Consider the following 25,402-nt stretch of genomic DNA (forward strand, 5'->3'; position numbering starts at 1 on the left):
GTGACTGCCTCATGTTAGGCGACTTGTTGACTGTAGAGAGAACCAGGCATTAAGTATCTATGGAACAACTTTATTTAAGTACACTGGGTACCACCAGGCAATGTGGTTTGGAGACAGGCTGTGCAGGGTAAAGGCTGGGGCTGAGAAGGTGGAAGGAAGCACACTGCAGTTTGGTTGCCACATTGCTTTCACACACACCTGGCCCTCCCCCCCCCTCCCCCCCCCACTGGCTGGGGCCTTTGGTCATGGTGGAGTTGCGAGGACAGGACACTGACTGGCATCTTTGGGATTTAGAAATGGGATAGGCAGGAGCCTGCTACACATCAAGGGAGGGCCACATGATTATTCACAATGCCATTAAGCATCAATGAAGGCAAACAGGCACCAAGGGACTCCTACGTTATAGGCCACTGTTCAGGGAAGGGTGGCTCAAGCCAGACGCTTCAGCTGAAACTGACCAGCATGTAAAACCATCTCATTGGACAAGGGATGGGGCACTGCCTTTCCTTCCTCAGGTACGAGAAGAAAGCATCTGCTGCCTGGAGCCCCTGCTTGAAGGCCTAGGTTGAGTTAGGCAGTGCTAGCTCAGCTCCCTCATATTCAGATCCCTCTTCCAGTGATTTCTTTCAGTTCTCCTGGGTAGTCAGCAGCAGATTAGGGGCCCAGACTCCCTCTACCCCAAGTTCCCAGCTCTGGCTTTCCTTTCTTTGCCTAGGGCCCATGGTGAAACCAAGCACACAATTCAAAACCTCCAACTGGCCAGGCCACTGGATTCCCAAGGGTGGTCCGTTAACTCAATCCTCTCTGTTTTGGAGAAAGCCAGAGCCCAGAATCCTTTGCACTTCTGCATGAGAACCACTCCCAGTGGGGCTGCAGGGGATAAGGCACCTCCATTTCCTTCCCTAGCTTAATGTGAAATAAGCTACAAAATGCCAGTGAAGGCACTGGCACCTGATGCACCAAAAGAGCCCACTTTGAAATCTGCCTGGTGATAGAGCTGTGAGCAGGAAGGGATTAGTGTTGGCAGGAATACCTTTGCTCAAAAGCTTCAGCTGCAACTGGTCCCAGTGCCCATGTCTGCTACCTCAGTAGGATACTATTAACAGTACTTAGTGGGACCTGCTGGGTCCCCTACCTAGGGGCTGGGCTACTACGCTAAGCTTAGGTGCTGTAAACATTAGTGTATGGAGGGAGACTAAGAAAGGGCAGGAAGTAAGCAACTAGGAATTTACCCTTGCTGCATCCTCCTCGGCCCTCTTAGTGACTAGGAGGTTAGCAAATACTTTCATAATAAATAAAACCATATGGCAAATAGGATTTGACTTAAACTGCATTGAAGCAAAGATGGAGGAAAGCACATTTAATGTGCTGCAGCTGCAGCTTCCCCAGCCTCCCTCCTCATCTGGCCAACCTGCCAAGGGTGCCCCCACCCTGGCTCTCCAGACTCTGCACTCTCAGTTCTCTCCAAGGTTCTCTATACAGAGGAAGACTCTGTAAGCAAGGCTGTGAGGGACATGCTTGGATGGCCTGGGCATCCGCACCTTATCCCAGCCAATGAAGCCCTTATCCTCTACCAGTTTCCTCCTGTGGTCCTGACCCTTAGATAAACCCAAAGATACCTATCCTCTCACCTATCCCCTTTACCCAGGGATTTCTGGAACAGCTCCAAGTGTGCTTCTCCCTATTCCACAAACAAAAACAGCAAGAAAGCCAAACAGCTCCTGCACAGGTCCCTGTGATCAAGTGGCCAGCAAGTAACAATGAGGAGCAAAGGGGAAGGTGGTACGCCTGAGCTCCAGCCACCTGAGCGGTGGTTGGGGAGATGGTGGCAGGGCCTTCCTCTCAGTGGTTCGGTTGGCCCTCCTCCTCTCCCTACAGCAGTAAACATAGTCCCAAAAAGAAAGAAAAAGGACCAATAGACAAAAGAAATGGGGCACTCCAGCCAGGTGTTCTCCCCTCTCAGGAGCAAGTTAGTGGTCAACCCCTGGGTCCTCGGCTCCATCGTCTTTTGTTGGACACCAGGCTCCCCAGGCCACACTGGCACACGCACATACATACGCATACATACCCACACCCACATCCACACATACCCACATACAGGCAGCTCCTCACACACTCCAACTCAAGAAAGCGAGTTTTAAAGTGGAGTTAACTTCGGAGATAGGAGAAAGAGACGTCCAAACATTAAAAAGTTTTCCTGTGGATGGATCGGGCACCATCTTCTTCATATTCCTTTTTTGATACCCACATCTTCTTAAAGGTGTCCAGAGAGGCCAGAATGGAACCCCTGAGACAGAAGGAACCCAAAAGGACAATATGAGTGGCCTCTGGAACCCAACTTATATCTAAAGCTAAAAGCAGGTTAAATTGTTCCTGAACTCAGTTAGGCCTTAGCCTTCCACCTATTTCCATAACTACTCACCCAATCCATGTTGAATATAGTCTCTCCTGAGGAGCAGATATCTGAGAAGAGGTTGGAAAGAGAGTGGTGAGCCTAAAATCTCTCCCTTTACCTCCCCAAATGGCAGCCAGTGAGAAGAATCGGTTTCTGAGTGAAGGCGTACTTGGGGCAGAGTAGCTAATCCTGGATATTGCACAAGCTACCCTCTACCTTGTAGCTACTACAGGGTTTGGAAAGCATGTCCCTATTCTAGAGAACTAAGTAACCCACCCTGGAAAACGTCAGGCCTTAATGACAGGTGCTTAACTTCTCAGCAAAGACCTAGGCTATCAATCCTTTTCCCGACACCTGCCACCTTTACCCTGCTTTTCTGGCAGCAGTACCAAGAGGACCTCAGAGTCACAAGTTTAAGACCATGGCATTTGAAGGAGGTTAGAGTTTCTCTCCTGCCAGGAATAAAGGGAAGACAAAACGAACATCATTTGGAACCTGAATCTTAGGGACTTAGACCAGAATCTGTATTTCTGGACAGTGGCCTGGATCACCGGAGGCAGAAGGTCTGAGGCTCTAGGGCAGACCATTCCAAATGGGCTTTTCATACCCTCAGATGCCTGATCCCATCCTTGTCCCAGCCCTGGATTTTTCCTACCCTGATTTTCACGTCTTTTGGAGCCAGTTTCTTCACTTCACTTAGTAGTCTGTCACCAAAACCTACAGAAGTCAGGAAAGGAAAGTCCCAGGTGATTTCTCTGGTCCCCTGTGACCACAAGAGCTGAGCAGCTGATTACTCAGAGGGTGATGACAAACCTTTGAACAGGGTGGAACCTCCTGAAAGCACAATGTTGGAGAAGAGCGTGCGCCTCAGGTCCATGTCGGACTTCTGGATGGCAAACACGAGCACTTCATGGATGCCCTCACTTTCCTCACCAATCAGGTCTGGCCGAAACAGAAGCTCGGGGGCACGGAATCGAGAGGGGCCAATCTGCAGAGCAAAAAGCCAGGCTTAGAAGAAGTAGCAAGGGGCTGAGATAGCAGCTATTAGCTTCCTGTAGCTCCAGAAGTTTAGGAAAGAAAGAAGCACCCCAGGGCTCTTCTCAGTGCTCAGGGAATTTAGAAAGCCCAGGCTTAGGAAATAACCTGTACAAAAGTATTAAATTAAATAGGCCTTGTATGCAAGCCCCTTGGGTAAGAGAAGTCCTGCTAAGAAAAGGCAACTGATCTGGGCAAGGTCTCAGTGAGTCCTTATTGGCAAGTAACCCTTTTCTGCTGTTGTGAGAAACCTAAAGCCTGAGCCCAGACCCAGACTCTCCTCCACCTATTTGAACTGTCAGGATCAATCATCCCCCTGGCCCACTGAAAATACCTCTTGAGTATTTCTGTTGACAGCCCACTTTTCTCTATAAGGAACAAAATTCAAGATGCTTAAGCATCAAGAAGCAATACAGAACAAGGCTGAGTTTCTACTAATGGCTGGTCTATGATTTTATCTGCCTCCTAGCACCACAGTCTCCTGTTTCTGGCTTCCCAACACTTTTTGTAGCCCAAACTACAGATTAATGTTTGGGGCAGCATTAAAGCTGCTTTGAATTTCCAATGACTTGGCAAAGAAGTTGTTTATTTTTCAGACCTGGGCCTCTACCCAGGTAGCCCTATTTAAGGCTAGGACTCTGTCCCCAGAGGTTCTTTGGTGAGTTTGTGTCCTGTTCAAATACCTCAATGGTGCTTCCATCAGGCAGGTAGTACTGAGCCTTCTCTGTCTCCAGAGTCTCATCTTTCTGTGGGTTTATGGACAGGTAGCAGGCTCTCTGTAGGGCAAAGCATAAGAGTGGGTTAGAAACAAAAGTTGTATCAGAGTCAGAGTGCTCCATGACAGAAGCCTACAATCTATAAGGTTTGCCTCAAGAACAAGGTTTTGTGAGAAGATATGGCTCTAAGTCTTTTCTTTTCCTTTCACCAGGTTTCCGTGCTAGTCCAACCCCTGACCACTTGGGACATTTGGCTCAGGAGGTGGGTCTGGGGAAACTCCCAGTTCTTCCACAGTGATAGCAACAATAACCATTCTCCTTCCATGTGAGAAACATGGCCTTGGGGTGCTCCCTCACTCCTGTGTCAGGTCTCTAAGATTCCTGATTTTTAGGAGAGGAGGATGGTGGAGGTAGTGAAGGCCTATATCTCAGCACTGGCCACCAGGGGGCAGCACTTTAGAAAGCTAAGCCTGCTGGTAAGACCTCCATTCTGGCTGGGGAGAAGCGGTGACTAAAGAGAATGACCTTTCCAAGGAGAGCACAGACAGCCACAGTGGCCAAGCTGCATGGCTTTCCAAGACTAATTCCCTCAACACTTTAAGGATCTGTAATAGGGCCAGTAGAAGTGCTCGCTGCTCTAGAAAAAAAGGTCACGACCCCTCTGGTGTTTAGTAGAAGACAGTCCTCATGAGTTGCTCTGGCCTCAACATTCATTACCCTGTGGCCAAGCACCAGAGTCATGAGTGTCTCTTTATTTAGCTAGGTGTACAGTCCATCACCTGGCTTGTACTGGAAGCCTTTGCAGCTGGACAGGACCTGCTTTTTAGAACCTAGGCTTGCCTCTGTGCCATGCTAAGGAATTAAAAATTGGTAGAACTTGAGTGGAAAAAAGCTTCACTGCGAATGGGAAATACAAAGAATTAATGACAATCAGTGGCAGAGCTGGGCCTCATGGCCAGGCCTTCTGATTTTAAACGCAGAGCTCTTTCCACTCCTCTGTATATGCCTTCTCTGGACCAAAAGGGAATCTGGTGAGGGAAAGGCAGATCTCCCAATACCTCCCTACTCAAAGACGCTGCCTTTCCTTAGAGGCTATGGTACAGCAGATGAGAGAACTGGACCTAAACTTATCCCCTTCCTGAGACATTTACGAGCTGGGTAAGCCTGGGTTTCTCTTCACCTCAGTTTCTTCATCTGTAAGATGAGAATAATAGCAATTACCTGATAGAGTTGTTGTGAAGTTCCAATGGAAAAACACAGATGTAAAACACTTTGCAAACTTGAGATCACTATTATAAGTGTTAGCTACTATTATATATTATCCTTTCCTACCCATTTCTGGGAAGTTGCCTCAGTGCTCTTTATGAGCCCTGCTCCCCCTTCCTGGATTCCAAGCCCACAGATCCTGGTGGTGTTCCTGTTCCAGGCAGAGCTCACCTCTTTGATAGTCTTGACAATCTCAAACTCTGATGATGAGTGAAAATCATAGCCCTCCTTACGCAGGTAGAGACGCAGGAAACGGGAGACATCGCGGCCTGCAATGTCAATGCGCATGATGGAGTGAGGCATGGCAAAACCCTCGTAGATGGGGACTGCATGGGTGACACCATCTCCAGAGTCCAGCACCACTCCTGTGGTTCTTCCTGTTGCATATCTGAAGCAAAAACGGTCAGGAATCAATAGCCTGACCTTTTCTCTAGGAAGAAGTTTATTCTTCTTAAGCAAGCGGCTCAGTTGCAGCCAAAGTCAAAGTAATAGACAAGGAACACACTTCAACTCCTTGCCTCTCAGTTAATTCAGGTAAAATAAAAAAAACAAGAGATTGAAGGAGAGAACCACATGTTGTCATCCCCTCTGAAGAATTTAAACCCTCTGAGGGGAGGCACTGCTTTATCTTTGTATCCCCAGTGCCCAACACAATACCTGCCCCAGAAGGGGCTTAATAAGTGCTCATTAAATGAATTTTCTCACAGAGTTGCAAGAAAAATACTTTGTAAATCTTACAATGTTATGTACACGTAATTACAATCATTATTGTTTCTACATTAGCCTCTTTGGAGTTGGATCTCCTTCCTAGCTTCCTGTGGGGCGAAAAAATGAGGCAAGATTTGAGAAACATACACAATGAACTAATCATCCTCCTCTGAAACCAAAACCTTGAGCTACTTCTACAAACCAGGATCCCCTACAGAAAGCCCTGGGAAAAGCTGACTCTCTTGGTAGAGAAGACGACTCTTCCGGATTTGTTCCAGTGACCCTATTCTCCCTAGATAGTAACCATGTTCTCTATCTAGATGGAAACTACGATGAAGAAATGGGCAGAGCAGGCATTCAAGGGCGTGGGGATGTGTACAGAGCTTTAAGGCACAGTTCCAGTGGCACATGCCAACCTTTTTTTCCCTTCAGGACTCCCAGCAGGCTCAGCAAGCATTTGCAGATGTACACAGCACAAGTAAAGCCATTTCCTAGATTTACTATCACCCTTGTAGTTCTGTCCACTGAGTACTAAATTCAATACCAATCTGAGCTGACAGAAATCTGAGTGGACAAAGACAACAAGGAAATCTCATTTGGTTTCCACACAGACCAAGTCCTCTATAATTAGCATTCAGCTTCAATACCTCTATCTTTCCCTTTTCCCTATCTCCTCAAGTCTTTTGCTAGAAAGATACCAGTTGTTCTGAAACAGTCTAACTGGGAGGAATGAGAGACTAGCTTAGGTGAGGGGCCTGATTAGATCTACCCTTTCGGAAAGTCAAATACTCACAGGCTAAGCACAGCTTGCATGGAGATGAAGAGGGCTGGCACATTGAATGTCTCAAAAAATACTTCAGCAGCACGTTCCCGGTTTTTTCGTGGATTCAAGGGAGCCTCAGTCAGGAGCACAGGATGCTGGTAAAACAGCCCCAATCACACATGAGTGAGATCTCCAAGGTTCTACTCCTCATTAACAGGGTAAGTAGGTAGAGAGGAACCCTGAGGGGGGAGCAGGCTAGCCCTGAAGGTGATCTGCTGATAGAGCCACCAGATCTCCCACCCAACAAGTAGGACTTTGGGTAAATTTCCCCAAGGTTAGGACTTCCTGAAATTTTCATGCCTTTGAGGACTTCCCGTGAATAGAAAACTCTCACCTCTTCTGAGAAAGTCTGAAGTTGATCTTTGGAATAGACATACTGCCAGATGCGCTCCATGTCATTCCAGTCCTTCACAATGCCATGTTCCATGGGGTATCGGATGGAAAGCAACCCACGATGCTCCTATGAGCAGAAAGCAAAACTTCTATGTAGCCAGTGAATGAACCCTCAGCCCCATGGTCCAGAGGCCTGATATCTCAGTGTTGTGCTTGTGTTTGGGGTGAAAGGGGAAGGGACCGAGGACAAAAACATAGTCTTTGAAAAACACAACTTGTGTATGGAATGAAACTTATTTTCAGATATGGTCAATATATTGTCTCATGTTGCTTGATAATTCATACTTGTTATAAGAGAAGACTATATTGGGAAGGTTAGTGGGAAGTAACTGAGAAGTTACTAAAATATTAAAAAATGCACTGAGGAAAAATAAATTCAGAAGGGGACACGGAAATAGGCAATTCTTTTTTTACTACCTTGTTCAATTTAATGCACTTGTTTTTAACTGTATATAATACAAGTTAACAGTTTTATATGTAATCCTCTTTTTTAGAGGGGTGGGAGAGACTTCAGCTCCTCTAAACTCAACCTACAGTCTAAGAGCTTTTTCCATATCTAGAGCAGAGGTTCTTAAAGTGGGATCCATGACCAAGTTTTTTCTGTAGTTTGATAAGTGCATTTCAACATAACTGGTTTTCTTTGTAATCCTACATATTTTATTTTGTGCTTTTTAATATGTTATTCTGAGAAGGAGTCAGATGGGTAGGCAGCCCATCACTCAAGGGCTCTCTAACCCAAACAAGTTGAAGAAATCCTGCTCTGGATTGACCCAATACCCAAACCTCCCCTCATTGCTTCAACTGCTGAATCGGATGAAGTGCCAAGCCATCAGAGCCTAAAGCGCCAGGTGTAGGGCATTCTGCTCTTTATCAGGACAAAAAAAATACAACAATAAATGTCTTCTTTCTCATGCACGTGTACTTGGAAGGTCAAGGTCAAATTAATAACTAAAGACTTCAGCAATAATGAATTAGTTAGATGAGGGCTTATCACTGTAACCATTTTACAACCAAGATATCAAGACACAATCAATTTTTGCAGTTCTTTGCATGTCACTGACAGAATTCCAAAGAGCAGAGCCTGAAGTTCAGGCCTCTGTTACCATTTGCCACAATGGGATCAAGAAGGGATCCCAGACAAAAGGCTATTGCTGTGAGGAGTGGGATGAGGTGATGGGTGGGTTGGGAACTACATGGAAGATCCTGAAAGGAAATTGTTTCTTTTTGTGGTTGTATTCATTTGCTGGGATGACAACACTTGGGAGAAGGGGTGGGGTGGGTTTTAACATTTGGAAGGGAAAGCTCTTCAGTTGGCTTAAGATGACATCTGTAGTTTATTACCTCTGCTTTGGGGCCAATGAAAATATCCCCTTCCAAGGCTCCAGCCATGACACGGACATGTTTTGGTCTGCCCACACTGCAAAAAAAAAAACAGAGAAAGATGGTTTTACAGAAGGACATAAAGAAACATTCTTCTGTCAATGTGTCTATCTCTTCTCCCTCTCTAAAAACTGAATTAAATTTAACGAATTCCTCTCTCCCCCCACAACACATACTTTGCACACAAGTATCAAAGGGGAAAAGGATCTGACCAAATTTCCAACAGTGTCACACCTCACCAGGTCCTCTCTTAGTGCTTATATATGAGCAGAGAGCTAAGGCAGAACTATGAGGTTCATAATGTTTACCTTCTGGGCCTTTTGTTTCCAATCTTCTGCTTATGAACTTTCTTGTCAAAGAGGAAAGCTATGAGAAACTCATCCTCGCTCAGGTTTATGAATTTGGTACTCTCTCATGTGTAGCACAATAAGTCTTAATAAATGGCTGCTGAATAAATGAACTGCCATTCTGATGATGTGCATTTTAAAATTAGACTTTAGGACAATTTTTAAATCAAATGATTGTCACTACTGTTAGAATTTTAGGCATCAGTTGAAGAGATAGTAAGGCTTCTCAAGTCAAACCAAATACGTGATCCAGCCATTTCGACTATCTCTAAAGCCACACTGATTCAAGTACGTGAGCTGTCCTCTCAGCTCTACCTAGGCTCCCAAAGTAGGTTTTCTTTGAAAAGAAGGAGTCTGACCCCATAATGACAGTCACCCACCCTAATCTCTGATTAAGCCATAGTGTGACTTACTAGTTTGGAAAACAGTACTTGGGAATTTGATCTCCTGCAAAACCAGCTTTAATCACACCAGAGCCCTGGGGAGAGAAGTGAACCAAGTTAAAAGTTTAGGAAAAACAATGAAGAGTCAGTAAAAAGTAACTATGAGTTCTAAAGCCATAAATTCAGGGATGAAGTTCCAGGGATGCAGTATCTTCCCTGGGCATTTGGGGAAGACGCATTCTCCCAACACATAACTATGCACAATGCTTTTAAATGTTTTCAGAGTTCAGGCTTGGATGAATGTAGCCTTTCCTCTCATCCAGCAGGCCAGCACTCCAAAGTGTCCTACTGATGTTGAATTTCATCTATACAGATGGTAACAAGGCTGACCCTGAAGGGCAGATGTAATGTAGTGTATGGTATAATGTTCTACTAGCCAGTGCCCACAGGAAAAGAGAGAAGGATCTTGTGTAAGGCCCAGAGGAGAAGCCAGTTCAGACCATGAGGATTGGCTTGGGCCTTTGATGCTCTATGGTTGTGGGTACAGTACCCAGAACTGACAGTTGGAGTCTTAATTCAGCACCTTTAGGACCACTCAATGGCCTGAGGTTACTCATTAACTTTAGGAACAGGTACCAACATTACTCAGAACAAACGTCTGAGGCTGAACATTGCATTAGGGATACACCCTGTACCTGCCCAGCACTCTCCTCCACCCTGCAGGATTTAAAGCTTCCACTGTAACTGGGACAGGTCCATTCCTGCTATTCTTTTTGTTTTAGCCCAGGATCCTGCTATTTTCAGAATACATAGGGAATGACATACCAGAAACTGCTCCAGCTTACTCCCTTTGCATCTACTACAACTACAATAGCCTCAGAGAGGAAGTGAGATTGACCACCCAAGGGTGATAGTCTAGTTTTCCTCTTGGTAAAGAGATTAGGTAGAGGAAGTGGAAAGTGGTAAAAGAACAGGGAAAGGGAGGTAAGGGCAGAACAAGTCAGTTCTCTGAGCAAATGGTAATGACGAATCGTTGCCAAGAAAAAGGAAATGAGAAGATCGAAAGCAAATGGCTTAATTTAAAACAGGTATAGGGGAGAATTTGAAATTGCTCACTAGTCAGTTTGAGAAGAAATAATTGCCCTGGTAACCCCAAGAAAGACAGAATAAAAGCCTCAGTCAGAAACTGGTCAAAGTGGAGAAAAAGAGGAATTATCCTGTTATGGGTTCAAGGACTTAGGTTCTGAAACCTACGGAGAAGACAATATAATAAAGTGATAAGAACAGCTCTCTATAAGGGGAATTCTTGGGAAACTGGCTAAGTCAAATCTCTTGGATTGCCCACTGCTCTTCTCTGGCCCTAGTAATGGAGACAGGATTGTTGGAGCTCCAGGAAGAAGTTTCTAAAGGATGGAAACTTGGAAAGGACAACTATGTGAGATTTACAACACTGATTTTTAAGAGGCATAGTCTTCCTTATTTTTAGTCAAGTGCCACAGAAATATAAACATAGCAAATACTTAATAAATGTTTATCGATTTGAATAAAATTATGCAAAGAGAGGTCTTAGGTAGGGACTGGATTTCAAGCCAGACTAAGATACCACATTCATTTCTTCCCTTCTTTCCTTCATAACAAGAACACAATAAACTTGCCGGGCCACAGGTGTTATATATTGCATATATTTTCAATCTTTTAAAATGCATTTATCAGCTTTGCTGATTTTTTCCTCTTTTTCTCTGTAACATGGTGATGCAAAAAAGACAAAACGTGTTTTAAAAGAAAGTGCCCTCAAAGAAAAAAGTTTGTTGGTCTCAAATAAGACTTTGACCTAATGGGAAAAGAGGCTTAAAAAATTGCCTTCCTGGGCTTGTGGAGACACACATTCCACTGTACTCAAGTCCGCTTATCCTTACCAGATCCATACCCATTTTGGGCTTGCAAATGGAAGTGGTGGCTGGACTGGGAATAGGCAGCTAAGATTCCTGAGAGATCCAAAACTCATTTTGGTTGCAGAGCAGCTCAGGCAGTGCTGGTAATGAGGTATGAGCTAGCATCACACTCAGCTCCAGAGCAAGCAAGGACTGTCAGGGAGTAAAACGGAACTGCTAAGAGGCTGGATGAAGTGCAGAAAGGATAAGTAGTAGCAGCATCTCTGTTCTGCTCCAGCCAAACCACTAGAGCACATAAAAGAGTTATGCCAATTTCCTTAACAGTAATTTGTAATTAGGAACTTTGTACCTGGCAAATGAGCTGCCACTCTCTTTGTTATTCGCCATGGCAAAAGTCAAATAAACAAACACACAGCAGCAGGTTCATTGAAAACAAGTGTCCATTAAATATTTGATCTCTGAGAAGAACTAGAGTCTGCTGCCAGCAATGGCTACATGGAACAGTTATTTCAGTGCTGAGATGCAGCTTCTAATGTGGGAAGAGAAACCACAAGTTCCTCAGCAGGCACCAGAAGCACACAGTACCCAGACTGCCAAAGGACTGGGATTGGAAGAAACTGACCACAGGCACCACTTAATGCTGTAGCTGTCCATCCCTGAGCATTCTTCCTCCTTCTTAGAGGCAACTGGGATCCAAGACAGCAGGAGTCTGGATAGGCAAGGCTGGGAATCAATGTCAGCAGAAGAATTCAAAGGATACAGTCCTACACTTAATCCCCAGGAACAAGAAGATTTTAACTGCCTTTGGCTGTTTCTTCATATATCCATTTCCAATTTTTTCGAGACCCTCACAGTGCCTTGGATAATATGAGACTTGTGCAAGGCACTTAGTACATACTCAACTGATTGACATAACACTTCTTAAAATAATCTCTTCTTTATCCAGTCCTTAAAGATGTTGTTCTGGTACAAACCAAGACTTTGAATGTAAAGTTCTAGGTGAGGGAATGATTTGGATTGGTTTCATTTCCTAGTCCATTTTAGGGTTTCTAAGAGATTCTAGAATCACCAAGTCATTAAGATTTCGAGAGTGAAATAACTACTTTCTTAATGATGAAAATCTGAAAAGTTGAGGTTGTTTCTTTGACTCTATCTCATCTAAAGCAGAAAGTCACAGATTTAGAGCTGAGATAGAATGGAGCAGTCAGCTAGTTGAAAGCCTTCGTTTTACAGATAAAGATACTGAAGAGTGCAAAAAAGTTAAAAGATTTGCCCAGAGTCACACAGCAAGTGAGAAGCAGGGCTAAGATTCAAACTCAGCTCCTCAGACTAAAGCTGTGTTTGTTCCAGTATACCATGACTGATAAAACAACTTCAAGACTGTTTAGAACTTTGATCTTTTAGAAAGTAAACTGTAACCTTTGAGTTCTTAAGTTCCCAAGGACTTGGGAGAGGAGATGATCATGGATAGGCAATAAGTTCTCTTTTCACCCAAAGAAAACGGAAAAAAGAATTTTATTTTAAATTTTTAAGCAAATTTATTTGCACCAGTGATTCCTGTAGTAGACACTGTTTCCAAAATGTGGTCCACAAGCACACTTGTATACTCAGAGCTTCTCTATTAGGAATCCTAGGATTTTAGAGCTGAAAAAATTTTTAGAGATAATAGTAATACAGTCTATACATTCTACACACTAGAAACTGAGGTCCAGAAAGGAGAAATGACATACAAAAGGATCACAGATCTAGAGTTGGAAGGGAACTCAAAGGCCACATTGTAGTCCAACTTTCTCATTTTACACATGAGAAAACTGAGGACCAAGTAGGTTACATTGCCTTGTTCAAGGTCACATAGGTAGTAAATTTCAGAGGTGAGATTTCAACACAGATCCTTCTTACCACAGATCTAATGCTCTTTCCACAGTACAATAATGACTTGCTCAGAGTCCTACAGAAAGTTGGTGGCAGAACTGAGGCTAAAATCCAAGTCTTTTAACTCTCAAGTCCAGTTTGCTTTCTGCCACACTGTTCTACTTCATTTTAGTATTAATGGTTATGTTTAATAGAAACATGTGACTACAAATACTCATGATACTCACCTCACTGATACTTTCACAACTAATTTCATTTTGTTCTCATTAATTTTATGTAGCTTTCTGTGGTGTCAAGCAGGGGTAATATATGTTAGACAGCAGTGGTACCTAACCCAGAAGAGCTGATGAAATATCTGTTGTTTCTTCTCTTCCTTAATCCCTTCTTCTAACCAGTGCTGAATTCTTAGCTTCCAGGAAGCAGATTTTGGTGTCTTTGGAAAATGCTAAAACTGTGAGACTCATTTCTATCAATAAACACATCTCGTCAAAATAGACACCTGATTCAGTTGTCTAATACGGCTCATTCTACTCTTCATCCTGAAAGCCAAAAATTGCTGCTAATGTCACCAAAAATTAGTTCAGAATTTCAACCACTAAGAATTCATTGAGATCTCAAATCTAAATTTAATGTGGCGTATTTGGTGTCCTAAAGATGAATGACAGCTTTCTCAGATTTCACTTTTAGTAGATGTACTAGAAAGTTTTCCCAGTGAAAAGACAAAAGCTGAGTCTTCTAGTTTCAAAATCCATAATAGTATTGTTACTCTTAAGTACAACTTAATACGTTATTAGGGAAAGGAAGAAGGGTGAACTAAGCCCTGGTGACTTAATTATCATTTATAATAAGAGAAAGAATAATGGAAGAGTTGGAGTTGGGATTACACATTAATCCAAAGAGCAGGGGATCAGGTCAAAACTGATGGGTTTGCCGTTTCTAGACCCTAGCATTGCTTAAGGAAATTAAAAAATTGTTGCCAATTTGCTAAAGGCTGACAATTAGACATTTTACAAAGGGGGCAAAAAGAAGATGAAGATATACCGGTTACTTTTGGAGGAGACCAGCAGACACAAGAATCCAAATCCAAAAATGAGAGATAACCCTACTAGGGCAATTACAGTGTGAAGGCAATCTTCTTTTGCTTTTGGCCCTCTGGGGTCTTGGGCTGCCTTATCACTTTCTTACCATTATCCCCTCCTTTAAGTCAGATCTACGGGAACAGTAAAGCTGGATGACACAAACTTCCTTGGGTCACCCAGACCCAAGGTCACGATCAAAGGGTTAATGAGGTAACGAGCTTCCACGAACCCCAGGGATCACCACACATCTTTGGCCGCTGGTTCCACACAGGGAATATATCCACTACACCCAGAAGTACATCTGGAAGGCTACAGTTTGATCTTCCCCAAAACTAAAGATCCGTTTGGGTTTTCCACAGGAGGAAGGAGTGTTCTGACCCCTTGATACAGTAACACCAGCATTATAATTAGTGACCACAAAAACAACAGAGCCCAAGGAAACTCGCTCACAGCCACCAAGACTCCCCGGGAGCTCCATCCGACCCCACCCAGGGGCTGGGTCCGGCCTTCCCACGTCCCCACCCCGCCCAGGCCCAGGACTGAACAAAATCGGGCCCTTCTCCACCCATGGGCGGAACCCTGTCCCACTGGTCTCACCAACAGGAGTCCTGGGAGCCAATCCTTGACACTCCCTTCTGCCCCGCCCCGCCCCACGGAAAGAGGAAACCCTGCGGCATTCCATCGGATGGACGGGGGAACTAGCCAATCCCTTCAGAGCGCTGCCCCATCCGGCTAGCCAGGGGGCGGAACTAACTAGTTGAGATGGACAGCTACCCGAACCAATAGAGTCACCAGAACTGGAGAAGGGGCTGGGCCCTGGGCGCCGACAGAGCGGTTGAGGCCCCTCAGGCCAAGGGCCCGATGACCCGGGGGGCTAGAGATGGGGTGTTTCTCTCCTCCGACCTCCACCCTAGCGATGCTGGCCTATGGACCGGCCAGGGACTGCTTCTCTCAAGGAGAAGGGGACCGCCAAAGCCTCCTGACAGGCCGAGCCGGTGACAAAGAGTCAGCGGCCAGGGCGGGGGACCCTCGGACTAAGATAGCCGGGCCCTGCTCGGGGAAGAGGAAACCCAGACTCACGTTGTCGATCACGACAGGCTGGTTGGCGATAATATCGTAGGACTCCATGGCAGAGGGGTCTCTCCTCCGGAGGAAGAAACTGCCAGCCGGGTCCGCTGTTGCTGCTGCTGCTGCTGCTGCTGCTACCACCGCTACGCATGCGCAATCTTGTCCCCGGGACAAGGAAGTCGGGAGGGGCTGCTCTTCACCCTCCGGAAGACTACAGTCCCCAATATACTATGCGGTACCCCTCCTACTGGGAAAACATCTCTCAGACTCTTTCAAAATCCAGCGAAGCTTTGCATGATGGGTATTAGACTTTCCTTCGCACAGCTCTTTGGGCTTTGTAGTTTACTTGGAGAAGCGTGAAAGGGACATGAATTGTTTGCCGTTGTTGCATGATGGGATCTGTAGTCCATTCCGTCTTTGATGAGGCGGGTTCGAAATGTATGCTGGGACATGTAGTCTCGCGGGACTGTGTGCCTAAGTACTTGGATACTTGTCTGTGGCCTCTCATAAATAAATACGCTACATACCAGGGACTTTTCACTACGGTGGAATAACTTATTTTTCATTCTTGCTTTATACGTCTTTTCTTTCATTCTTGATACTCGTAGGGTCCATTTCCTTTCCGATTTTTACACGGTTTGATATCTCTATCTTTTGTTTTGCAACGTGTGGGGGTTAGGGGTGGGGTGTAGTAGTACTACAGTTCGCACCATGTCATCTGCAAACCCGAGCGTCTTTTAAAACCTTACGTTTAGACTTTGTGGACATCCTTCCTGACAATGCCGACCAGCTTTGGTAATCCAGCGTGTCCACTGATAGTCATCATCAGAGGTAATCTCTACAGGTGTATTAGGATACAAGGATACAAGGAATCTTGTTTGACTTTTCTAAATGGAGCTGTGCTTTGTCGAAGATCTGTTTGGCTCTAGAAAACCAAATTTTTTTTTTTAAATATTCGACAAACACAAGCGCGGTGGGAGCTTGTATTCTCTGTACCTTTCAGTTAATTGTGTGACTATAAAGATGTGGTCTGTTATAAAACATAATTTTTGAAAACTTGACTGCTCTTTCTCATACCTTTCATCAAGGATATGGTATGTGTTTGTAATTCTCACAGATTTCTGTAAGTATATGGGTTTTCAGTTACTGATTTTTTAAAATAATTACTTTCAGTAGTAAAAAATGCCCATTTTTTCCCTCTCCTCCCTCTGGCATCCTCTCCCTTTTTTAAGGTATCTTGAGAACCAGTCCCTCAGCATCCATAGTCCTGTGTTGCATCAGGACAGACCTCTTCTAGTTATACTTTGTTTAGTCCATCTATATAGGTTGTTGTCATTTGTGATAATTTTTGATAGGCCTTTTAGAATTAGAAGAGCACTGGAATACCTAGTTAAAATCCTTCATTTTACAGATGGTAAAAGAGAGGTTCAATTATTTTCCCAGAATCACACAGCTGTTATTGAATAGCCAGCACTAGTAAAAGCATTTCTGCCTCACTTTCTTGGAACAAATTATTTAACCTCTCCAGGTCTCAGATTCATATGTACAATGAATAAATTGAACTAAATGATATCTGAAGTTCTTTCCACAAGAATTTTTGGTTCTAGTTTCAGGTCTGATCATGCCCCTTCTCTGCTCTAAAATCTTATCTGGCTGTATATGGCTTCAAAGATAAAATACAAACTCCAGGTTACATTTAAGGCCTTCCCTATTGTAAGCTCTCATTTCAGACTCTAACTTCACAAACTAAGTTCTAAATATTTCTAAAGGTGATCCCTTGTCTTCTACCTCCATGTACCCCATCAGTGGTATGCATTTTCTTTTCATCCCTTTTCTCAGTCCTTATTGTCCTTGTCCTTCAAGGTCAGTTCAGCCTCTGCCTCCTTCTTGAAGCCTTTTCTGATTTTCCCCGGTTGTTGATATGCTTACTGTCCTTCTTCAGTGTACCACAAATTAGAATTACTTGTGTACATACTGTATCCTCTCCAGTAAAATGTATGCTTTTTGAGGATGGTGACTATGACTTTTTTGGTTTTTATGTCCCCAGTGCTGAGCATAGTTTTGAGTATAGGTGTTTAATAAATGTCCAATCAAATGCCAATGAACTTTCCTTCAAGGCACCCAGAGTTTCTTGCATCATTTCATTCCTTTTGATAGTCAGAATTATATCCTTAAGTGAAAATGGAAACAAGGACAGGTTAAGCAACAGAGATGCAGACTGTTCTTGGCTTTGCAAGTTACCAAGCCATGCAGCTGTGGAAAAGTCATTTACCCTATCTGAAACTTACTGAGTTTCCATGTCTATAAAATGAGTATGATACTTGTTCTATCTGCCTCACAAGGTTGTTATAGGGAGAGTGTTTTGTAAGTCTTAACAAATTCAATAATATTTATAAAGCCCTTAACAAGAGGTACCTAACAAATGCTTGCTACTTACCTCCCTTTAAAGCATTATACAAATGTGAATTACTATTAGGATACTCATTCTCAATTATTGGTGTTTTTCAGTTAATCATACTTGCCCTTTGGAAACCCCTCCTTTCTATTAATGCCTATGGCTGTCTCATTTTACATTCAAGATTACTTGAGTAAACAATAGCGTGCCTATAAGGTTATTGTGATTTTTAAAAAATCTGTAAAGCTGATATCTTAGAAACTTTTAAGACTCTCCCCACATACAGAGGGCAACGATTATGGGGGCCAGCGGGGATTCCTCAGTAACTTTTCAATGCAGAAGAGAAATAACAGAAGGGAATGTTACCATAATAAAAAAAAATTATTAAATTCCTATCTGCACACAGTACTTGTGGATAACTATTTAGAGGGGGGCTTTACTTCTCCCAAAGCAGGTCTTATTATTATTCTTTGGTTCCTATCTCTGACTATCTGTGGAGAGGAGCCGCAGTTATGGACACTGTCTCAGCCATGCAGATAAGGAATGCTACTGTAACTGAAGGATTTCTGAGAGCGCCCTGGGAGCAGCTAAAAGTCAAGCGCCTTGCCCAGGGTGAGGAGCGTGCCAGGGTCTTTGACACCAGCGCTCGTTCTAGTCCACCGCGCTGCCTTTGGCTTTCATGATGTATCTGTGCGGAGTTTAAAGTCTTCCACCCAACCCACGGAAAAGAACACAGGAAAGTGGCAGCTGGCAGGTAACCTACATCCCCTGGATCTTGTCCACAGACGTCGGTGGGGTAGGTACGGAAACCAAGTCTCAACCGTCTTTAAAAAAGTCAGTACCGCGCAGACGAATGAATGAATGACCCCGTCCGCTGAGGCAGAACCTTCTCGGCACCAAGGGGGAAGGAACAGAACCGCGGTCCTGTCGCTCGTCTCACAGGGATGCCCAGAGCCCCGCACGCACTCAAGTAACACCTCCGGATGGCCAGGGCTAGCCCAGCACTTTCTCCCCTCCACCCTCCCCGGCCGCTGGACGGTGGGGGCGGGCCTATTGTCAGGCCACGCCCTCCAGCCTGTGACTGATATAGATGACGACCAATAATCTCCAGGAGAGCGGGCGCTGGAGCCCCGCCCCAAAGAGCGCCCGGCGGCCCCGCGGCGCCCCACTGGCAGACTCGGCAGCGGCGGCGGCCTGGGTGGACGGGGGTGCCGTGCGCAGGCGCGGAGTCCGGACCTCGCTGCTGCCCTCAGGGCGTCGCACCCACGAACTCTGCTTGCCGTCCCGCCAGTGTGTCCGTCAGTGCCAGCCTCCGCCCCCCGCCCCGGCCCCGGCCCCCGCCGCCCCGATGGCTGAGCTGCGGCCTAGCGGCGCCCCCGGCCCCGCCGCGCCCCCGGCCCCAGCCCCGGCTCCGGCCCCCGGCCCCGCCGCGCCCCCGGCCTTCGCCTCACTCTTTCCCCCGGGGCTACACGCCATCTACGGCGAGTGCCGCCGCCTGTACCCCGAGCAGCCCAACCCGCTGCAGGTCACCGCCATCGTGAAGTACTGGTGAGCCCGGGGGGCGGAGCGGAGGGTTAGCCGAGGGGGGCGGGGGCAGCGCGGCCGGGCGTGGAAGGGTTAAGCCGAAGGGCGGGGGGGAGGGGCCAGCGAGGCGACGCGGGGCTCGGGAGGGAAAGGGTTAACTTTGGAGCCTCCGAGGACCGCGGAGACAAAGGGGTTAACCGGGCTCGAGGACCAAAGAGCTCATGGAAATTTGGGGAGGGGGGGGTGCCTGGGGCTGCGGGGCTGTGGAAGAAAAGGGGTCTTTGGAGCCGGAGGCGGGCCGTGGGGAGCTCGCAGACCCTGGCGGGGAGGCGAGAGGGGGAGCCAGGTTGGGGAAGGACAGGACGTTATTGTCGGACCCAAGCTGGAGGCTGGAGTTGAGAGGGGGTGGCTGCCTGGCTCGGGGGAAAGTTTGCCTGTTTGCGAGTGCTTGGAAGGAGTCCCTCTTAGAGATGGGGGGAAGGGAGGGGGAAAGGAGAAGGGCTATGCCCGGCTGGGAGTGGAGGTTAGAGAAGGGGAGCCAGGGTGAGCTGAAGGACCTGTTAGTAGTGGACAGGTTTTGCGTTTGAAGTCTTTTGATTCTTAAACTCCCCTCCCCTTTAAGTTTTGGAAATTTTCTCTGAAAAGTCGTTCCTTTGACGGCCTCTTTTGCCTTTACAGTCTTCATTTCTTTTGACCTAGAGGAGGAAAACAGATTGAGACCAGGGACAAACATAGGGGACGAGGAATTCACATGAATTTAAAAGGGCTGAAGGTTAGGAAAAGGTTCGTGCATGATCTTTTCAGGCGCAGCTTGGGTTATCTCGCTCAGGAGGACTTGAAAAGAATTCTGTACTGAGAGACCTGGGTTTTTAGCTCTATCTGACACTTGGCTCGTTCTCTTTTCACTGACAGATCACTCAAGCTCCCTGGGCCAAAGTTTGCTCTTTTGCAAGGTCTTCTAGATGAACTCCAAAATCTCTTCCAGCTCCAAATTCTTTGATTTTTTAAAAAATGATTTTTGATTGCCCTAAAGCATTGGGGGTGTTTGGCCATAAGAGAACAGTGGAGTAGAATGTTTGAAGGGCTGTCACATAGCTCTAAAGGCCACAAATATTAGGAGCACTGAGGGGTCGAAGAGTAGAAGTGGATTCATGCTTTATTTAAGGAAAAACTTTCTAACAATTAAGCCTATACAGAAGTGAGAGGAAATTCTGCTGGCTTAAGGTCTTCAAGAGAATATTATAGAGGGGATTCTAGTCAGGTGAGAGTTAGATTGAATGGCCCCTAAAATGCCTTCTGACTCTCATTCTATGATTCTTATGTTAAGCCAACTGGTAACTACCAATAGATTCTGGCAAGGAGACTGTTGTGTTAGCTAGAAAACATATTGTATTGGTACAAAGATTTGTTTCATAAGAATTATTTTATAGCTTATAACTGTCCCTTTAAGGCAGACCCTCACTCAGTTCATGTCCATGGAGTCTTGGGACAGGAAGAAGGGGCAGATCACTGGAAACTGACCTCTTGGGACAGCTGCTGGCCTTGTGGCCCTGGAATCAGTTGCCTGGAAAAAGGGGAAGTTAGGTAAAGTGAGTTTCATTTCAGAATCATTTGTCTTCAATTTTCCCTTTGGGATTGAGCACTTCTCCTCACCAAATACCCTAGCATTTCCCTTTAAAACACCATTGTGCAGGTCAGTGGCTGGTGGACTTCCATGTTAGAGCAAGTGGTCTACAGCCAGGCAGCCTCAAAAGTTGGCTAAGCAGTAGATAATGAGACCTGGCCACTTGTTCTTTTGGAAAGGGAAGTTTTTTCCCTGGTTGTTAAGGCATTGTTCTCATCTCTTTAGGGCTTACAACTTGTTCTTTAGCTGAAGTATAAAAGTACCTTTAAATAATATTACAGTGATTCATATTTCTATAGCTATTTCTGGCTTATATTTTCTTTGCAACAACCCTGTGAGGGTAGTTAGTGAAAATATCATAACTTCTGTTTTACAGGGGAACAAATTGAGGATGAGAGAAATTAGGTGATTTGCCTAAGGTCACCTAGCTAGGAAATATTAGGCAGAATTTGAACCCAGGCCATCTGACTTCAAATCTAACACCTTACTCTTCTCTGAAAAGATCCTTTTGCTGTTCCTCAAACAAGACATTTCATCTCCTGACATTGGGCATTTTTACTGGAATACTCTCTCTCCTCATTTTGTATTCTGAATTCCCTCAGATCTCAGCTAAAGTCCCACCTTCTGCAAGAAGCCTTTACCAGTCCTCCTTAGTTACTAATGCATGACTTCCCTTTGGTACTCTCTCCAGTTTATCCTGGCTATAGCTGGCTTGTGCTTATTTCTCTGCATGTTTTTTCCTCCATTAGAATGTGAGTTGCTTGATAGCAGGGACAGTTTTTTGCCCGTCTTTGTATCCTCAAATATTTATCATGTGCTTGGCATATAGTAGGCACTTAATAAATGCTTATTGACTAACAAACTTTTTTATAGGTATCTATGCTGAGTTTCTTTTAAAGAGGCCTGAGGCTCATATCAGGTCTCTGGTAACTTAATTAAAAATTTAAACTATGCTTTTATATATTAATGCATTGTGATTGATGTGATTAAAGGACTTCATGGGAAACATGAAACTTCGTACTTTAGTTCTTCACCCAATGAGATTTCAGAGTAGGACAGTGTTACAGAGGGAAGAGGGCTGGTTGATTCGTTGGGAAGGGCAAATATTTTTCTTACTCAGCCGATCCAGATGTGTATCAAATGTACAGAATAAAGCCCATAGAAAGGACTAGAATCGGTTGTGAGAATATTGCCTTTTTTCTTCAACAAATATATATGTGTTTGGAGTTGGGATTGCTTACTTACTTTGTAGAGAACACTTCATTCAGTTTTGGGGGAATTAAATAAGACACATTCTTTGCCATTGTGGAGCTGCCCCCTGTGCATTATCGTTATTTTCTCAGTTTCTGTTGAGGACGGCCCCATTTTTTTTAGTCACCCTGGTTTAAAACCTCAACATCACAATCATCTTTTTCTTCACCCTCATACTAATTAACTGCCAAGTGTTTTTGAATCTACCTCCGCAGTATTTCTCACATCCATCCTTTTCTTTCCGTTCAAATGGCTGCCATCATACTTCAGGTCCTTATTTATCACCTTGAACTTGACTATCGAAACAGCTTTGTAATTGGATTTCCTAGCTTCCAATCTTTTCTGTTTCCAATCCATCTTCTACACAGCTGCCACCATAATCTTCCTCAAGCACACATGTGACCATGTCACTTACATACTCATGAAATTTTAATGACTTCCTGTTGTTTCTAGGATAAAATAAACTACTCAGTTTGGCTTTTAAGATCCTTTACAATCTGACTCCAGGCAACATTTCCAAGCTTATTTCATATTATTCCCATTCATGTATTCTACATTCTTGACAAACTAACCTGATTGTCATTCCTCAAGCTCTTGCACTTTCTTGTCTATATACCTCTGTGCCTGTGGCTATTTTGTATACCTAGGATTCATTCCATCTTCATCTCATTCTCTTAGAATCCCTAAATTCCTTCAGGGTTCAGTTCTTGTGCTATCTTTTTTGGAAAACCTTTTCCGATCTCCCATCATTCTTGGAATTTTTTGTCCATATGTTCTCTCAAATACTTTTTTCTGTTCACACATCATATTCCTCCCAGGACTATTAGCTCCTTGAGGACAGAAATTGTTTTTAATCTTTGTATTACTAGTGGCTAGCACAGAGTAGTAATCAGTACTTAATAAATGATGTTGATTGGGTTATTAACCAGTTTATAACTTTTCTTCAGAGAGGGATGAAATACACTAAGAAAATGGTCATATGGTATTCTGTGACATAGAACTGCTGTTTAAACGCAGACCAATGAGAAGGACCAGCTTAGTAAAAGATTGTCTTTAGAACTTTGAGTCTTTTTTTGAATAATTGAGATCTGGCTAGCAACTCACAGATCCTAGGATTGGGATTCTATCCAGCTGCTATTTTTCTGAGTGATTGACTTAAAAGTTCTCATGTGATCCTGGCTGTGTTTGGTTGTGGCATGGAGTTGCCTTCTGGTTACTTTCTCCACAGTACATGAGTGGCCCTTGTGCTAGAAATGCCAGCTAGTGGTTTCCCTGGCTGAAGGCCAGGATGTCTGGTGAGCAGAGAAGGTAGTGAAACACAAATCCACAATAGCAGCCTGGGTATTAGGATCTTGGGACCAACTTAATACCTGGCAATTGACTTTATAATGGAGGTGAGTTTTTCAAGCTCCTTCCTCCACGGCAAACATGGAAGATAATTTAGATCCTTGGATAACATCTTTAAGTGCAAAATATGATATTCCACATGCTCATCTGCTTCCAGTCAGGTCTCTGACTGGCAGAATATAACATATTGTGCTTGGGGCCAAGGTTAGCTTTGGTTTGACTTTTGTTCATGTAGTTTGCGTTTTAAGGAAAACCCCAGTCTCTATCCCTTGACCTGGCATCTTTGGGATCTCTTGTGAGGAGTGAAGAAAATAGGATTAGAGAAGCAGTTGAGCTGCTGAGAATTGGAAGGATGAAAACTGATGAGATTTTAGGTTTGGAAATTAATTCACAGCTGGAAACTGGAACAAGTAGAGAGGGAGGGTATGCACTACACTGTTGGGCACACGTTGTTGTTATTGTTTTAACAACTACCAAACAAGGTTGTTAGGAGAATTAAATGAAGTTACATATTTTAAAAAATGTGTGTGTATATACATATCAGTATTTACGGTATCCGTTATTATAGCTTCTTTCTTGACCCTCTGGAGTTTTTTCCAACAGCGCTATTCCTACTTTTTCTTAATCCCATTATTTTGGGGATTAATGAAATAAATTTCAAAAGACAAAAGGGAGGGTAGAAATGGAGGTTTCTTTTCTTCTTTGCTTCTTTTTTATTTTCCTGTCCATTCCAATGAGAACGGAAGCTGTATTAGACTTGCTGTATGCCACAGAAACTCTTTTCTTACATGTTCTGGAATACTTAGTGAAGGTTTCTGCAGAGACTGTATGTACACTCTTAGGGATGTACAGAACTCAGTCAGTTGGTTTTAGATGGTACTTCACTACTTGATCTACCTGATCATTTGCAATATGTATTTTTTTATGAATAGGATTTTTTGAAAGGAGATCTTTCCTTCTACATATTCATTGCATTGATATCACATGCTTGAAGAAGGACAAGAAAAAAGTATTTGAGAACTAAATGTTGGCTTTAGAAGGTAGTTTCAGTTAAGTTTGTGCTTATCAAAATGACACATTTCCCCACAGATGCTAAAGAAAAGTCGAATGATTTTGTAAAGCACTAATTACTGCCTGAAAGTCCCTGATTGAATTAAATCCTTAGAGTGAGATGATGACTGTGGTTCTTCGATAAATGCTTTTCTCTGTGCACCAGACTGTGGGAATTGTGTGGTGAATTTAATGGGCTCCTCTGAGGCCGGAATTCGTTTAATGTTCCAACTCTACCTTTGAGTAGGCAATCACATGGACAGTGTCTTCCAGCTGCAGGCGCTTGCCATGTTGAGCCCAGCGTGGCCTTTGCTGTAGTTTTGTGTGCATAGATGAGTTATCTCAAGTTTGGCTTTTGTCCCTTGCAATGATAAAAGACCAGCTTTGGTCTATAGGGTGCAGGCTAGTGTCTGTGCAGGCTGCAGGCTTTCAGCTTGTTTAGAATAAAGCATAATTAACATAGGGCACAATATGGTCTTTCAGGAATTACCCTCCTGAAGAGGAGAGAATGTAGTTCAGACCCTTAGCCCAGGAACAAAAAGAGAGTTTGGAACATTGCCTCCCAGAGTTCCTGTTAGCCTTTCAGCACTGATTGATGGAATTCCATCTAAAGGATGCATGCATTGCATTGAAGCTTCTGGCCATGTTTACAGGCATAATGACAACTAGGTAATTCATGCCGGTACTGCTTGTCATTTGTAATTTGAGATATCAGGAAGCAAGGCTTACAGCTGAGCAGATAGTTGCATTTCCAAAAGGGACCCTGCCAGTTGATAGCAGGAGAAAGATTTTGGTAGTTAGAGATTAGGGTAGTCCTTTGTTCATTGTTTCTTGTTCTCATCTGTCAGGCGAGT

General features: G+C 44.3%; 2 protein-coding genes across 4 annotated transcripts in view; one reads left to right on the forward strand and one right to left on the reverse strand.

Moving 5' to 3' along the window:
- Positions 1 to 54: 54 nt before the first annotated feature.
- ACTR1A (actin related protein 1A) lies at positions 55 to 16,408 on the reverse strand. The gene is made up of 11 exons (XM_072621178.1): positions 15,370 to 16,408; positions 9,477 to 9,541; positions 8,678 to 8,753; positions 7,278 to 7,403; positions 6,914 to 7,038; positions 5,584 to 5,800; positions 4,114 to 4,206; positions 3,209 to 3,383; positions 3,051 to 3,112; positions 2,423 to 2,463; positions 55 to 2,287 (listed from the first exon to the last, which is right to left on the reverse strand). Exons 1-11 carry the CDS (start codon positions 15,415 to 15,417, stop codon positions 2,185 to 2,187), a joined length of 1,131 nt encoding a protein of 376 aa, XP_072477279.1. The 5' UTR covers positions 15,418 to 16,408; the 3' UTR covers positions 55 to 2,184.
- A 2,501-nt stretch (positions 16,409 to 18,909) lies between these two features.
- The window catches only part of SUFU (SUFU negative regulator of hedgehog signaling), a 142,746-nt gene continuing 136,253 nt past the window's right edge, over positions 18,910 to 25,402 (forward strand). For 2 of the 3 annotated variants that reach the window (XM_072621112.1, XM_072621127.1), the window contains exon 1: positions 18,910 to 19,300. In XM_072621112.1, the coding sequence (XP_072477213.1) occupies positions 19,101 to 19,300 (200 nt within the window). In that variant the 5' untranslated portion in view covers positions 18,910 to 19,100. The remainder of the gene's footprint in view (positions 19,301 to 25,402) is intronic. The other variant, XM_072621116.1, reaches the window with a different exon arrangement.

The sequence above is a fragment of the Notamacropus eugenii genome, chromosome 1, assembly GCF_028372415.1.
Source record: "Notamacropus eugenii isolate mMacEug1 chromosome 1, mMacEug1.pri_v2, whole genome shotgun sequence".
NCBI lineage: Eukaryota > Metazoa > Chordata > Mammalia > Diprotodontia > Macropodidae > Notamacropus > Notamacropus eugenii.